This window comes from Ctenopharyngodon idella, chromosome 11 (genome assembly GCF_019924925.1).
Source record: "Ctenopharyngodon idella isolate HZGC_01 chromosome 11, HZGC01, whole genome shotgun sequence".
In the NCBI taxonomy this organism is placed as follows: domain Eukaryota; kingdom Metazoa; phylum Chordata; class Actinopteri; order Cypriniformes; family Xenocyprididae; genus Ctenopharyngodon; species Ctenopharyngodon idella.
The window spans coordinates 3,895,894-3,909,643 of record NC_067230.1 but is presented as its reverse complement, the minus strand read 5'-3'; the positions used below and the strand labels follow the sequence as shown (position 1 = coordinate 3,909,643).

The window sequence follows — 13,750 nt, the reverse complement described above, 5'->3', positions numbered from 1 at the left end:
ATATTCTTTTGAGCAAGAAATATAAATCCAAATGTAAAAATCATTTAGAGACAAAGTTATATATACAAAGTTAAAGGCATTATTGTGAGAGATTTTCAATTTTGAAACATCTATAAGGTTTTTTAGGTTTTATGTTCAGTCTTTCTTCTAAGAATCGTTTGTGTGAAGAGTTTTTCAGGTGATGTTCATCCTTCAGAGCACAACGCTGCTACATCCTCTGTGTGATCCGGGAAAAGACGCAGGATGTCACGGGAATATTTGGAGTAGCCGTCATGTGAAAGTAAAACTCGTTTCAGGGTGATGAAAGACACGGCCCTCTCCAGAAGATCTGAGGTGTGGATGCCGTTCTGAAGATATTCTCCAAGAGCAGATTTGAGCTTCTCCAAACTGTTGCCACACTTTCTTTCCAAACATGTAAGAACGCATCTGAAAACAACAACACAGTCACTTTAGTTCATGTGCATTTCAAGTAAAACTCAATAAAATACTAGATAAGGCTTTAGTTTTTATCGCATCCATGAGTATCTGAAGTTCTCACCTTGCGTGTTGAACATGTTGAGTCTTGATGCTGCTCTGGAAAGACACGTCCATGTAGGTCGCCATGACTGTGTTGAAGTTCAAGCTCAGTTTGGACTGAAGTGTCTTCACTGTGAAATGTTGTCTCTTGATCTTTCATTTATACTCACACCTTACTCCCCTCAGCCAATCAGAAGCCTCAGGATTCTGAACAATACTGTGTTGAAGAGTGAATCGGTGGGATGTTCTCCTCACTGCCATCTGCCAGTAAGGTCACTTATATTCATCTTTATGAATGTGGGGATGCAGGACATTTCAGGTTCCCACAAGATGTTCAACTCAAGAGTTCTGCAGTTACAGCTATTGGAAATAAATGTTAAGCTACAAAAAAAAAAGCTGCAAAAAAGTTAAGCTACAATTTTATTTAGGCATAGGCTTAATTTAGTTCTATAGTGAGTCAATTTAAAATACAAGAGAGTTGGACTGTTGAACATCTCGCATGCTTTAAGAAAGTCTATTTCCATGTGAAACTGCGGGATAAAGCTTGTAAATATCCATAAGTGTGTCGACTCCCTTGTGTGTTTCAAATATTGAGGTTTGTCGGGGTTTAGGATGCTGATGACACTAGAACTGTGACTCTGTTCTCCAGAGTTTCCCACACTGAGACACAAACACAACAATAGAAGTGTGTCTATTCATATGATAATGAGGCGGACAAATACTAATAAAACCACAGGGATTTAAACTCTAATGTGCAAGTGTTTCCCACATCATTCCTCTTCACTTCAAAATGACTTCTGTGCAAAAAAGTTTATCAACATCTTTAATCTGTGTCAATTTAAAGAAAAATGTAGTTAGTTATACAAACTTTTGCACCCTTACATCTTGGACTTTAGCAAAAAAAAAAAAAAAAGAAAAAAAAAGAAAATTCAGTCTCTCTTTCAAATTTTGGAGGATTTTTTTCTTTTTAACTTTTATATATTATTATTTATTGTATTTTTCCCCCAATTACAGCAGTTTAGCTATAAAAACAGCACAGACGATTCAGTCTTTGGGAACCAAGTTCCTCCTGTGGGAACGACACACTTCTATTGTGTGAGTGATTTAATGTGATGAATACAGAAGTGTGTGAATCCGTGTGTCTCTGTGACTCCAGCAGCCAGAATAAAGATCTGTTAGAAAGCAGCTGCGTGTTCATTGAGCGTCGAGCATGTGGCGGCCCACATCCCTCATTGTCTGTTTGAGCTCTTCCATTGGCTCCAAACTGTGAGAAACTGCAACAAGCTCAAGCCTCACGCATTCATATGGAGATTTGGGAGTATAAATAGAGGAGCTGCAGCCAGTGCAAATCAGACTCGCTCTGCACAGAGAGATCTACAGCACAGAGATCCAGACATGACACCTCTAATCATCTCAAAGGAGCATCTCCCTCTCAACAACATGGAGGATCTCAACAGCAGCATTGAGCAGCTCAAGTGTCTTCTGGCTCCAGAGTTCCTCAAGCAGCAGCAGCCTGATTCCAAGCTGGAGAAAGCAGATATCCTGGAGATGATGACGCTCAACTTCTAGTTGACATGCTGTCAATCAAGGCTTCTCCAAGTGTGTCCATGCACTTTCTGTCCAAAGATGAGATGAGACTGCTGAAGCTCTTCCAGAAGCTGCAGACATCATGTGATCAGAACAGGAGGGAAAATGTCCTGCCTTGGCTGAGCCGCCCAGACCAGAACACCTTCAGCGAAGAGATGAAGGTCAACAAGAGCGCCATCTGGAGGCCTTACAGCAACCAGCAGCACATACTGAACATCTACACTAGACTCAGTGGACTCGTTTAAGTTTCTCTTTTTGAGAAAAAGTGTTCCAGAGTTCCAGTTTGAAAGAGATATTTGTACTGCAAAGTGCTCTGATGATTCAATCTTCTATGAAGACTTCATACTTATACTGACGTCTATATTAGACAACATTGACTTTTACATTAAATGCATCTTGATGAGATGTGAAGGAAACCTTCCCTTTATTATTTTAAAGGACATTTATAATCTGATAGCATACTCAAGCTTCGTTCTATAAGCTGATAAAGAGTCAACTTACACAGTACATGTTATATGAAATGTTATAATTTCTTGATATTAATGTGATGACAAGAATTTAGCTCCATTTTAATTATGTTCGGTTTATATGAAGTGGCTCAAATTGGGATGATCTTCATAGAGACTTTATGATTTATATTTTATCTCTTTTTTTTGATGGGAATATATACTGACATCTATATTAGACAACATTGACTTACATTAGATACATCTTCATCTTTGTCTTCCATGAAGCCACAAGTTGCAATATGATGCAAATGTACTTAACATTCTTTTATAAAGAAATGCAGTCATACCTGAACCATGTTCTGTTCTAAGTTCCTGTGTGATTTGGAGAATTCTTCAAATCAAATGTTGTGATACATTATCACTAAATGAATGCAGATATCAGTCACTGAAAATAAAACAAAAGCTTCACTATGTTTCTTGTGTTTTAAGACCATGTAAACTGAACCTACACTGACAAAAACACCAATAATAATACAGTATACTACAAGCATTCGCAAAATATGAATGGTTTAAGACAGTTTTATTAACCAGATTTTAACACTATGCTAAAGTCATGAAATAGTTTGCATAATTCCCAAACTACATTTTCAAAAGATTTGTACAAGGTTAAAACAGCAAGAACTGATTTGTAAGAACTCTATATAGTAGAAAGAAAGTGACGTAAATGTCACAGAAGTTTCAAAGTCAACATTAAATCATGTTAAAATGGCAAAAAACATGGTAAACAACTAAAGGGATAGACATATACACTGCGTCTCAATTTAAGTATACAGACAGCATTTCTGGGCATTCAGTTAGTTCAGGAAAGTGCCTATGATGCACAGAAAAGCTGTTTAGGTAGGTCTCTTCAAATATGGAATGGTGTCAGAGGAAAATTATAATTATATAAATATATATATATAAAATAGTAAACAACCGTTTTTGGTCTAATCTAAGTTTAATAGAAATCGATACTGTCTGCAGGACACTGATCTATATCTGCATAGCTTCTGAAGTGCTTTTCAACTCAGCGGTTAGTGTGCGACCCTGAGCGTTCACTACAAAAATAACATTTACTGGATATTTACACACTGTAAAATCAAATATTGTTACTTTTAAAAGAGCCTTTCATCCAAAGCATCTTTCAGGAGCACAAACTGTATGAATTATACTTTGAGTAGCAGGACTGTGATGTCTGAAACTTTCCAGTTTCTGCTTCAACAACCTTTATGTTTGTAGCTGAGATCCTTAACCTTTAGCACAACCACAACGCCACATATTAAAGATATAGAGTTCAGATTTAGGAAAGTTTCTTGTTGACTCCTGCGTTCTGTTGTGCAATGATAAAGTCCATGATGAGCTGGGCGGATTTCCTCGGCCGCTCCATCACTACAGAATGACCACAGTTGTCTAGCAAATGAACCTGGGATCCTGGAACGGCTTCGGCCAGAACTGAAGCCCCGGACACGTCTAACACCTGTGGGATACAGTATAGAGCTTGATCTTTAATGAGGTCACAATTCTAATGATCATTATTGATAATGAAATGCATTTTTAAACTAACACCTATAATCCTACATATGTGACTACAAACATTGCAAAGAAGAAAAGTAACAATAGTGATTTAACATTACTAACCGTAAAAACACCACATTATTTTAACTTCGTCACAGTAAGTTTGGAATTTACATAGGCAAATGAGTAAATTCTGGCAGTATCAGATCCGTTTCTGTATGCTTGTAAATGCATCACACATAACGCAAATTACAACCCATAACATTTCTTTTTCACAACATGTTTTCTGCCCACTTTCCTTAAAATGTCATGGAGTTGAAGGTCAGAGCAAAACATCTAATAACTTTGGCCTTATACCTATAGCAAATTTCATTGCACTACACCATTAGATATTGTTGTAATTTTTTAACTGTTTTGGAGATTTTCTGAGTAATGCACGTACTAGTATCGAGTGCAACAGTATCCGTCCACATTTTCAGTGGCTTTGGTTCCAGAAGTATTTTTCCCATTCATTTTTTCCCATAGGGATTTTTTTTTTTTTTTTAAAAAGTCTTCATTTAAGCATTATAAGCCACAAACCAACCAAACCAAACAGCTGAATACGAGCTGAGAGAACTACAATCCCATGAAGCATTGCAAATGATATAATCAAAATAAAAATGATGTATAAATATAAAACTATTGATTTAAAGATGTTGGTTATGTATATAGTATCAATATACTTTGCATTTATTCCAAATATGCATATATATATATACACACACACACACACACACACACACACAAACAAGTAGTTTGAGAGCGTAGGGAGTTATATTGGCATGATTTGCTTGTTTTGATTCTCTGATTGGTGGAAATTTCTCTGTAGAATCATGGGTAATGTAGTTTTTCACCAGGAATTCTGCTGTTAAACAATTATTTAAGTAAGTTGAAATTATGTGGGCTGATGGCTTTAACAAAAGCTTATACCATCGATTAATAACCTCGTAGCTCACAGTATGTCTGTCTTAAAAAGATTTATAAGTTATGTTAAAAGTCATTTTCCCTATGGAGAATTGAGTTTTGTGCTCTACTGACCAGATAAAGTATGTCCTTACCTGGTCATTTTTCCCCCAAATAACTTGCAGAGGAGTTGAGATGAGATGCATGTTCTCATGTAAAGAGTGTCTGGATTTTTCTCCAACAAGCTCCATAAAACCTGCAGAAAATATTGAGAGAGTTCCTGATAAGATGGTTCTTTTTTGGGGTCTGAATACAGAGAGCAAGTTAAAACGACACTAGCGATACTCACACTCTCGGTAGAAGTCATTGTTTGGAATGCGAACGTCAACCAGACCTTGAAGAATCTAGGAGACCAGAGGAAGAAAAAACATTAGCAACTGATTCAGTGTTCAAACTCTAATCCACAAGATCATAAACAAACCTGTTTAGGAATCTTAAAGCGCACAAAGGAACACAGTCTGAGCATCTCCTCCATCTCCTCTGGAGTAGAGGGAATCAGCGGGATCCCGTCACTGTCCTGAGTTTTCTCCAGTTCCCTCAAACGCTCAACAAACTTACTTTCAGTGGGATACTGAAGACCTGCGAAACCAAGAAATGCTTGAGTTTCATTTAGGGAATCAGATACTATATGGCAAATCTCAAATGCTTGATTGCATGTATCGTTGCAAAATGTAAACAATATTATCGGCCAGTTATAATCTGATAAATGTGACAATAATGCATGAAGATGTTAAGATATTATAAACATTAACGTCATGATTTCTGCTTTTTAAAGCAGTTTTGAAACAATGAGTATTGTGAAAAGCGCTATATAAATAAATTTGACTTGACAAATTTAAATTACATAATTTATTTTTATAGCTATTTTTTAGTTATTCTGCATGTCTTCAATCAGAACCATCACATTTAGGTTTCACAGACAGGACTTAGATTAAGCCAGGATTAGTAGGTGTTAGCTCAATTAGGACATTTAAGTAGGTTTTATAAATGTGCCTTAGGAAAAAAACATTACTTATTGTGCTTATCTTGACACAAAATAATAGCATTGACATATTTTAAGATATGCCAGAGCAAGTTGCTTTCATATAAAACAGTTTTTAGTCTGGGACAACACTTAAACTTCATCTGTGAAACCGGGGGTTAACGTGTTATATTGTGAGCTTCCGTCATGAATGTGTGATTTGCTTTGTGTTTCTTCGCCTTCGGTTTTGTTCAGCACTTTGGTCAGCCACGTTTGCTGTTTTAAATGTGATAAACTTGAAACTTGAACTTATATAGAATAAAAACAATTTAATTTTAAAGCATAATTTATTGATGTTTAAATGTCATATAGTTTTGTAATGTCATGTAAACCATGTCATCCATATTTTTCTAAAATGTTTAAAAATGCAGAATTTGTCTCACATTCTGTTCACACTGACTTATGTTTTTCTAAAAACGTTTTTAAAAATAACAGTTTGATCTATTAGCCATCATATTTGAGGGGGACACATCGTAAAAAATGTCAAACTGAAGTAACCCCTTTCTTACAGTGTTTCTCAGTATTTTATTGTTTACACTTGCTGTATATTGGCCTCTTCAACAATTTGTTTTGGGACAAAGTACATGTCATACGATATTATTATGATACTTGGGCCAGATGTTGCAAAATAAGATTGGATAAGAATGGACCATGTTGAAATGTCCCTTGATGAACTATTACTGACTCTGGGTCAGAAACAACAACAATAACACCACACACACACACACACACATACACACACACACACACACGGCATGTCCTTATAAAGCAGGGGGCCTAAAACTTGAAACTTTGGGTCCTTATAATGTAGTCAAACCAGACAGAGAGAGACACATAGGACAGACCTGCTGGACAGATGAGAGTGACGCCGCAGAGATCAGACGGGTGACGGGAAGCATAAACTCCTGCTACGTTTCCACCCATAGATGTGCCGATCAAATGGAAAGGCTTTCTGTTCAAGCCGATGCTCTTCACAAACTACAGAAATAGGAAAACATGAGAAAATACAGCCAGTTGTTATTAATGGAACATCCAGTTTTTTAAATGCTTTAGAAATGTTTTTTCTTGGTTATTCGAAACATTCCATTTTATTATCTTGCAAACATTATTGGAATGTTACTTTTGAATGTTCTCTGAACATTCTCAGAACGTTAGCAAGTTCTGAGAACATTCCCTGTTTGCTGGGATTTTTCTTAGCTGCATAAGAGTGATGAAGCTGTATTCAGAGACCTCATTAAATGTGCTCCAGAGAAAAAAGTGAGTTATTTTTAATCTGAATCCATCAAAACAAGTAGTTTCACCCTTCATCTAGAAACAGAGCACTCTCTCAGCATCCAGAAAATGCCTCTTTCAGCTTAATCAGCTCAAGTCTGCTCATCCGTGCACATCAGTAATTACCAGAAGTTGCTTTTAATGATAGACAACCTTAAATGAGCCAAAATCAATCAGGTACAGGCTGTGTATTTCAGGCTGGGAAACACAGTGAAGTGCCCCAGGTTTGAAGAAGGGCATCTATTTTAGGCACAAGCCCCTGTTGTTGAAGGAAAGCTGATTAGCTCTGGGACAAGAATAGAGAAAATGAAAACACAAGGGCTTTTCACTGATCTCAAGATACTTCAGTGAAATCTCAATGTGTAAGCCTAATAAATCTACTGTGTCATCAAGAGAAACGTATTAGTCTACATACTGTGTGATGTTCAGCCAAACAGAAAAACTGGGTCAGTGGCTGGGAATTTATCAAGTAGCAGATTTTAAGAAAAGGGACTTTATCATCTTTTTATGAATTAGGAAAGAAATAAGTTAATATAAAATTATTATTAATATTATAACTGTTGATACTTCTTAAATACTTCTTGGATATAATAATACTAATATATATATATATATATATATATATATGTATATGTGTGTGTGTGTGAAATTAAATATAAACAATATACACTCTAAAAAAATAACTGTAAAAAAACAACAACAAATTTACACAGTAAAATACCGTTTTCCATTACAATAATATTCCCAAACAGTAATATATACCGTAAAAACAATGGATTCTGGGTAATATTATTTGTCGTTTTTGAGACAGTAACCTATAGGATACTTTCTCAAAAACAACAAATATTACCCAGAATGCATTATTATTTTTTTTTTTTTACAGTATATTATTTCTGTATATTACAATGCATTCTGGGTAATATTATTTGTTGTTTTCGAGAAAGTAGCCTATAGGCATCTTTTCTTAAAATGAAAAATATTACCCAGAATGCATTGTTTTTATGGTATATTACTGTAAATGTGTTGAGTTTTTTTTACAGTTATTTTTTAGTGTTTTATATATATATATATATATATATATATATATAAAATTGCTAAATTAATAGGTAATAAATTTACATTTATATATAAATTTAATTAAGTGATTATATATTGTTATTGTTATTATTATTACTACCATAAATGATTATATATATGCATGTGTGACATTAAATATATAATTTAATTGTTAAATTAAAATTTAATAAATTTACTATTATAATATTACATTTAATTGATTTATATATATATATATATATGTGTGTGTGTGTGTGTGTGTGTGTGTGCATGAAATATTAATTCATATTAATCAAAATCTAAAAAATGTAATTTTTTTTAAATATTACATTTAATTAAGTGATTGTATATTATTACTATCATATATATATATATATATATATTCTTTTCTTTTCTTTTCCTGAAAATTCCCACCTGATGTATCCGTTTGACTTGTCCCTCTATGGAATAATCCACAGCACTGGTGCGTGTCGTTCCTTCATGTCCCGGCATGTCAACACACACCAAGTGCATATTTTTAGGAAGAAACTACAAAAGCAAAGAAATCAAACATTTCTCTTTATACTTTACGATCAGATCCATATATTAAGAACAAAGTAATGACTGTGTTGATGTCAATCATAATCAGAATTTACTTTTGACAGATTTCAAAATCATATCAAAACTGTTCTTTAGATCATGTGATTTGTTGATTATTATATGGAAGGGTTCATTACTTTTGAGCATTTTATATGAATGTTTGCATTTTAAAACACCAAAAATAACATGTTTGAGTTTTCGCTGCAGTTTCTTGCCTTGACCACGCCGAGCCACATGTCCTTGTGTGCAGAGAATCCGTGTAACATGAGGACGGACGGACGTGTGCCTGGATTCCCTCTGTGAGAGTAACAGAAGCGATATCCTTCATATTCTGCATAATTCACCTGCATTCCCAGCCTTCTGCGCCAATACCTGTTGAACAAATCACCAAAAAGACTTGATTTAAAATAAAAATAGCATGAAAATAAAAGTCCTGTAAAATAATGCTGATGCTATTATGCAAATCCCATGTTCTGCATGTAAAATAGATGGTATTTTTGTGGTAATTTGATATATACAATGGTACTAATATGCTTACATACCATCTTCTGAAGCAAATGTGAGGTTGTTGCTTATCGGCCCAAGTCACAATATCCCACCCAATGTACAGCTATCATCTACCGATCACACATCTACCGTAAAGTAACAAGACTTGCATGGGGAATCAATCATGTCTGGAGCACAAAACGCCTATATTTCAGCAATAGTAATAGTGATGCTTTCACAGTCAGAGGACACTGTACATAAACACTCCAGAAGTGACACTGAAGGAAGCAGTCAGTCTGTCCAGCTAGAGGCAAACAGCGGTTTTGATGACTGTGTCATTTAGAGCAAAGTTTGCCTCCCAGATATTATGGGAACCAAAGTCTACTGGGCAGCTTGCGTAAGATTCGACTGACATCAGCAACAAATGCAGCGCTGCATGTGCACGGCTAATGCATACACACATATTTAGCTTCCTGGATGCTTCCACAGAAAAATCATGCATTATTCAAAGCTAAAGCTATTTGAATCATTGGCACCTTGTAGATATGCACGGATCATGACGAATAAACCTTCACCCAGTTTAGTGGAATGAGAAAAAGAAGAGGCCGGTTAAACGAACCACCTTTAGCACTGTCTCTAGATAAGAGAAGTGTTAAATAATACAAACCTGAAAAACAGTCACGAAGCCTGAAAAATCAGCCTTTAGATCATGCCAGAAAACACCCACACTGTGCAAAAAATCCTTTTCTTACTTAATATTTTTGTCTTATGTTGTTTTCTAGTATAGAAATATACAAACATTATCAGCTTAAATCAGGATACATTTACTTGAGGAGCAAAATGACTTTATTAAGATTAAGATTATCAAAATGCTTAAAACAAGAAAAACAAATCAGTCCATGGGGTAAGAAAAATAAACTTAATTCAAAGGGAAAACAAGTTTATTTTTCTTGCCCCAGGGAAAGATATTTTTTCTTGTTTTAAGCATAATTTTTTTCATTTTATCGAAAACAAGACTTAATATTTTTATATATGGGTCATTGACAAATAAGGTTTTTAAAAGAACATAATGGAGATATAATTATTTTTGAAGTTTTATTAAGTGTTAACAATGAGATTATGTGGTTTTTATAATCAATTAACACTGCTTCTGTCATTTTTTACAAGAAATGTAAAATTTTAGTTTTATCGAATGACACTTTTTGGTTATACCGAATGACGATATTTTCAAACAATGCTAACAGGCTGATATCTAGCTAGCTAGCAAAAGAACAATCAATTTATTTTTAGCAAAAGTTTTTAAAATATTACAACATTTTCCATGTTTTATAGCGGTTGCACCAAATGACCTGATGTTTCGGGACATGCGTATGAGGAAGTGAAAAAATGAAGTTTTCAAATGGTTAAGAGAGAGTTAGTTACTTTGCTTCACGACCATGTGGTCCTTTGCAGGTGTCTGAATAATGTCACATCCTGTCACATGATATTGACCGCATGACTTGATCCAAAATGGTCCCTTTATATTGGTTACTCCAAATGACATCAATGAAATTAATTTTTCCGGACACTAAAGCAACGACTTCTACACATAATTTTAACACCATTTTGCACTATGTTGATATATGATGTTATAAAATCATGCCAGAATAAAAAATATAAACATTTATTACATTTTAATCACAAATGAAATGGCTGTTTTGGCCTTTGGACGGTTAAACCGAATGACTTTTTGACACGTCAAAATCTTTAAAATACCTTTATATGTAGCAAAATATAATTAAAACCTTTTGGAATCAATAAAAGAGATCTAGTTGTACTATTTATATACTTTGGATGTCATATCTTTGTTTTTTATTATTATTATTATTAAGGCCTTTGGACAAAAAAAAAAAAAAGATCCGTCAAGTCATTGACCCATATAATAATGACTTAAAGTCATTTTGCTTCTCAAGTAAATGTATCTTGATTTAAGAATGTTTAGATATTTGTACTGAAAAAGACAAAAACAAAATAAGACAAAAAATATAAAGTAAGTGCAATGCCCTAGAAACATCTGTTGTGTTTTACTGACAACGTTTGCATTGGCAAGCATCATTTTCTTCAGTTTTATAATCTTTTTTGTGTTTGGTGCTGCTAATGAAACAGAAATTACACGTTTTAATGTTATCTTGTGAATTTGACGCTGTGGTTTGTCCAACTGTAACTGATTGTGGTGATAAGGCTTTTAAAATAAACAGAGTGTACATTTTTCTCGTTTAACGGCAGCACTGTAAGAAATAACAAGTGTTAGAATGTCTATACTGAAAATTCAGGTCATTTGCACATGCTCCTCTTCAGAAGCTCTGTACAAATGAGCTTTAATAGACTCGTGAAATTAAATTTAAGTGCAATTCTCTCCAGCACTTACCAGTGATAAACTTTAATAAGAGCTGCAGGCCAGAGCAGGAAGGAGGCCACAAAAGCCAGTATGGGGATCGCCAGCGTCCCTCCGGCAATGATGAACATGTTCAGCACGTCCAAATCCATCCTGTTAAATAACACAACACTGACGAGTCACAAAAGACAGCCTTTGACCTGACCTCATGTCAGATAGCTTCTAATAAGTATAACGAACTATATTATCAAACCATAACTGTAAGATATTTTTAAGCAAGGAAAGAGAAAAAACAGATGATAAATCAACAGTGCGAAGTGTGGAAATATACAGCTGAGACCAACAGAATCCATTAGCGATGTAAAGTGAATTATTGTGCTGATTTATTAAGAGAAGCAAAATTATAATATATATATATATATATATATATATATATATATATATACACATACATACATATACATATGCTGAAATGCTAGCCTTTATTTATTTTCATAGACCTGAATATTATACATCAATGGATCAATCAATAAATATCTATCTTGAACATAAAAACTGAGAAGGGAACTAAAACAAAACAATATTCGTCATTTAGAGCACGTGAATTCTAGCATGATACACTTTCATTTTTACTACAATGAAGCATGAATTAATGACACTCAGATCTCTGATACACTTGTTACATTGACATTGTCGCAATTAAATATTGTTACATTGGCAACTTATTGCTACATCAGATATGTGATCAAAGATCTGAGCTTAAATACACTTCCATGACACTAAAACGCATTTGAGCGCAAGATTATATGCAAATGCTCGTTATGTATAGTAAGCATACCTTTAAATGTCCGTAGAATGTGATAGTGTCCAGTAAAGGCCGATCAAAGGACAGTCATATCACCCTTTTATCTACGGAGACGCAGACGCGAAGCGCGTTCACTGCTGCGCGCTCACTGCGCTGTCAACAGGGAAGTTCGCTCGAATTAAAGGGGAATAGAGGCGGGAAATAATGTTCAGTCGATAAAAATTGTCAGCGAACATCTGTCAGGTGCACATCTGACATCAGAACGAATCCATTTCGTGGTCAGTGTTGCTGAATAATAAGAGTTTCCTGAGAAAATGTCCGTCAGGGGGCGCGTGGAGGCTCATATATACAAATCCCACATTGAAGCGCGTTCAGATTTTAGGATTACGTCTGGTCACCTGGATACATTTGTCCAATTAAAAGTATAATTAATTAAATTAATGTAATTCACAGATGTATGCCTATTATATTAAAGAAAATCGACTAACAGTCATATCTACGAAATGATAAAATAAAATCCCTTATCACGTAACCACAAACGACTGTAGTTGGTAGATCATGACCAGCGTTGAGAAATGTAACAGATATCAACTGACACCGTATCACTTTCAAAAGCGGACTCCTGAATAAGTATACTGATTAAATGTAATCATTATTGATTTTAATAATACACATTGAAAAGTTAAAATATCAAAAATATCAACATCTTTTTTTTTAATCCGCTTCTATCCGCTCATCCTGTTTCACTGAAAACGCGCTCATTTAAAGGGGAATATACAGCGGTAAAATAAACCGTTAACTTCAGCTGCACATCCTGGGTCTCAGAACGGTGTTGCGTAATATTCGGTTCCTGTGAAAAACTGTTCCAGTGGGTGGAGTATACGTGAATATTCGTGATATTTTCCCGGTTGTGGGTGTGGCCTTGAGACAACGCGAAGACTGAAAATATTAGTTCTCAAATCGCAACTCGTTTAATGGGTTATTTCGAAACGGTAATGAAGTTTCAATGTTAAGCATTAACTGCAACAGCTGACATTTCAAAACTATGA

The 13,750-nt window shown here is 34.7% G+C and overlaps 1 protein-coding gene across 1 annotated transcript; it reads right to left on the bottom strand.

Moving 5' to 3' along the window:
* Positions 1-3,113: 3,113 nt before the first annotated feature.
* Positions 3,114-13,516, bottom strand: abhd6a (abhydrolase domain containing 6, acylglycerol lipase a). Its single transcript, XM_051912617.1, has 9 exons — positions 12,735-13,516; positions 11,930-12,049; positions 9,252-9,408; positions 8,872-8,985; positions 6,975-7,107; positions 5,530-5,687; positions 5,398-5,452; positions 5,204-5,304; positions 3,114-4,068 (listed from the first exon to the last, which is right to left on the bottom strand). The coding sequence occupies exons 2-9, from the start codon at positions 12,046-12,048 to the stop codon at positions 3,892-3,894; spliced, it is 1,014 nt and encodes a 337-aa protein (XP_051768577.1). The 5' UTR covers position 12,049; positions 12,735-13,516; the 3' UTR covers positions 3,114-3,891.
* Positions 13,517-13,750: the final 234 nt, after the last annotated feature.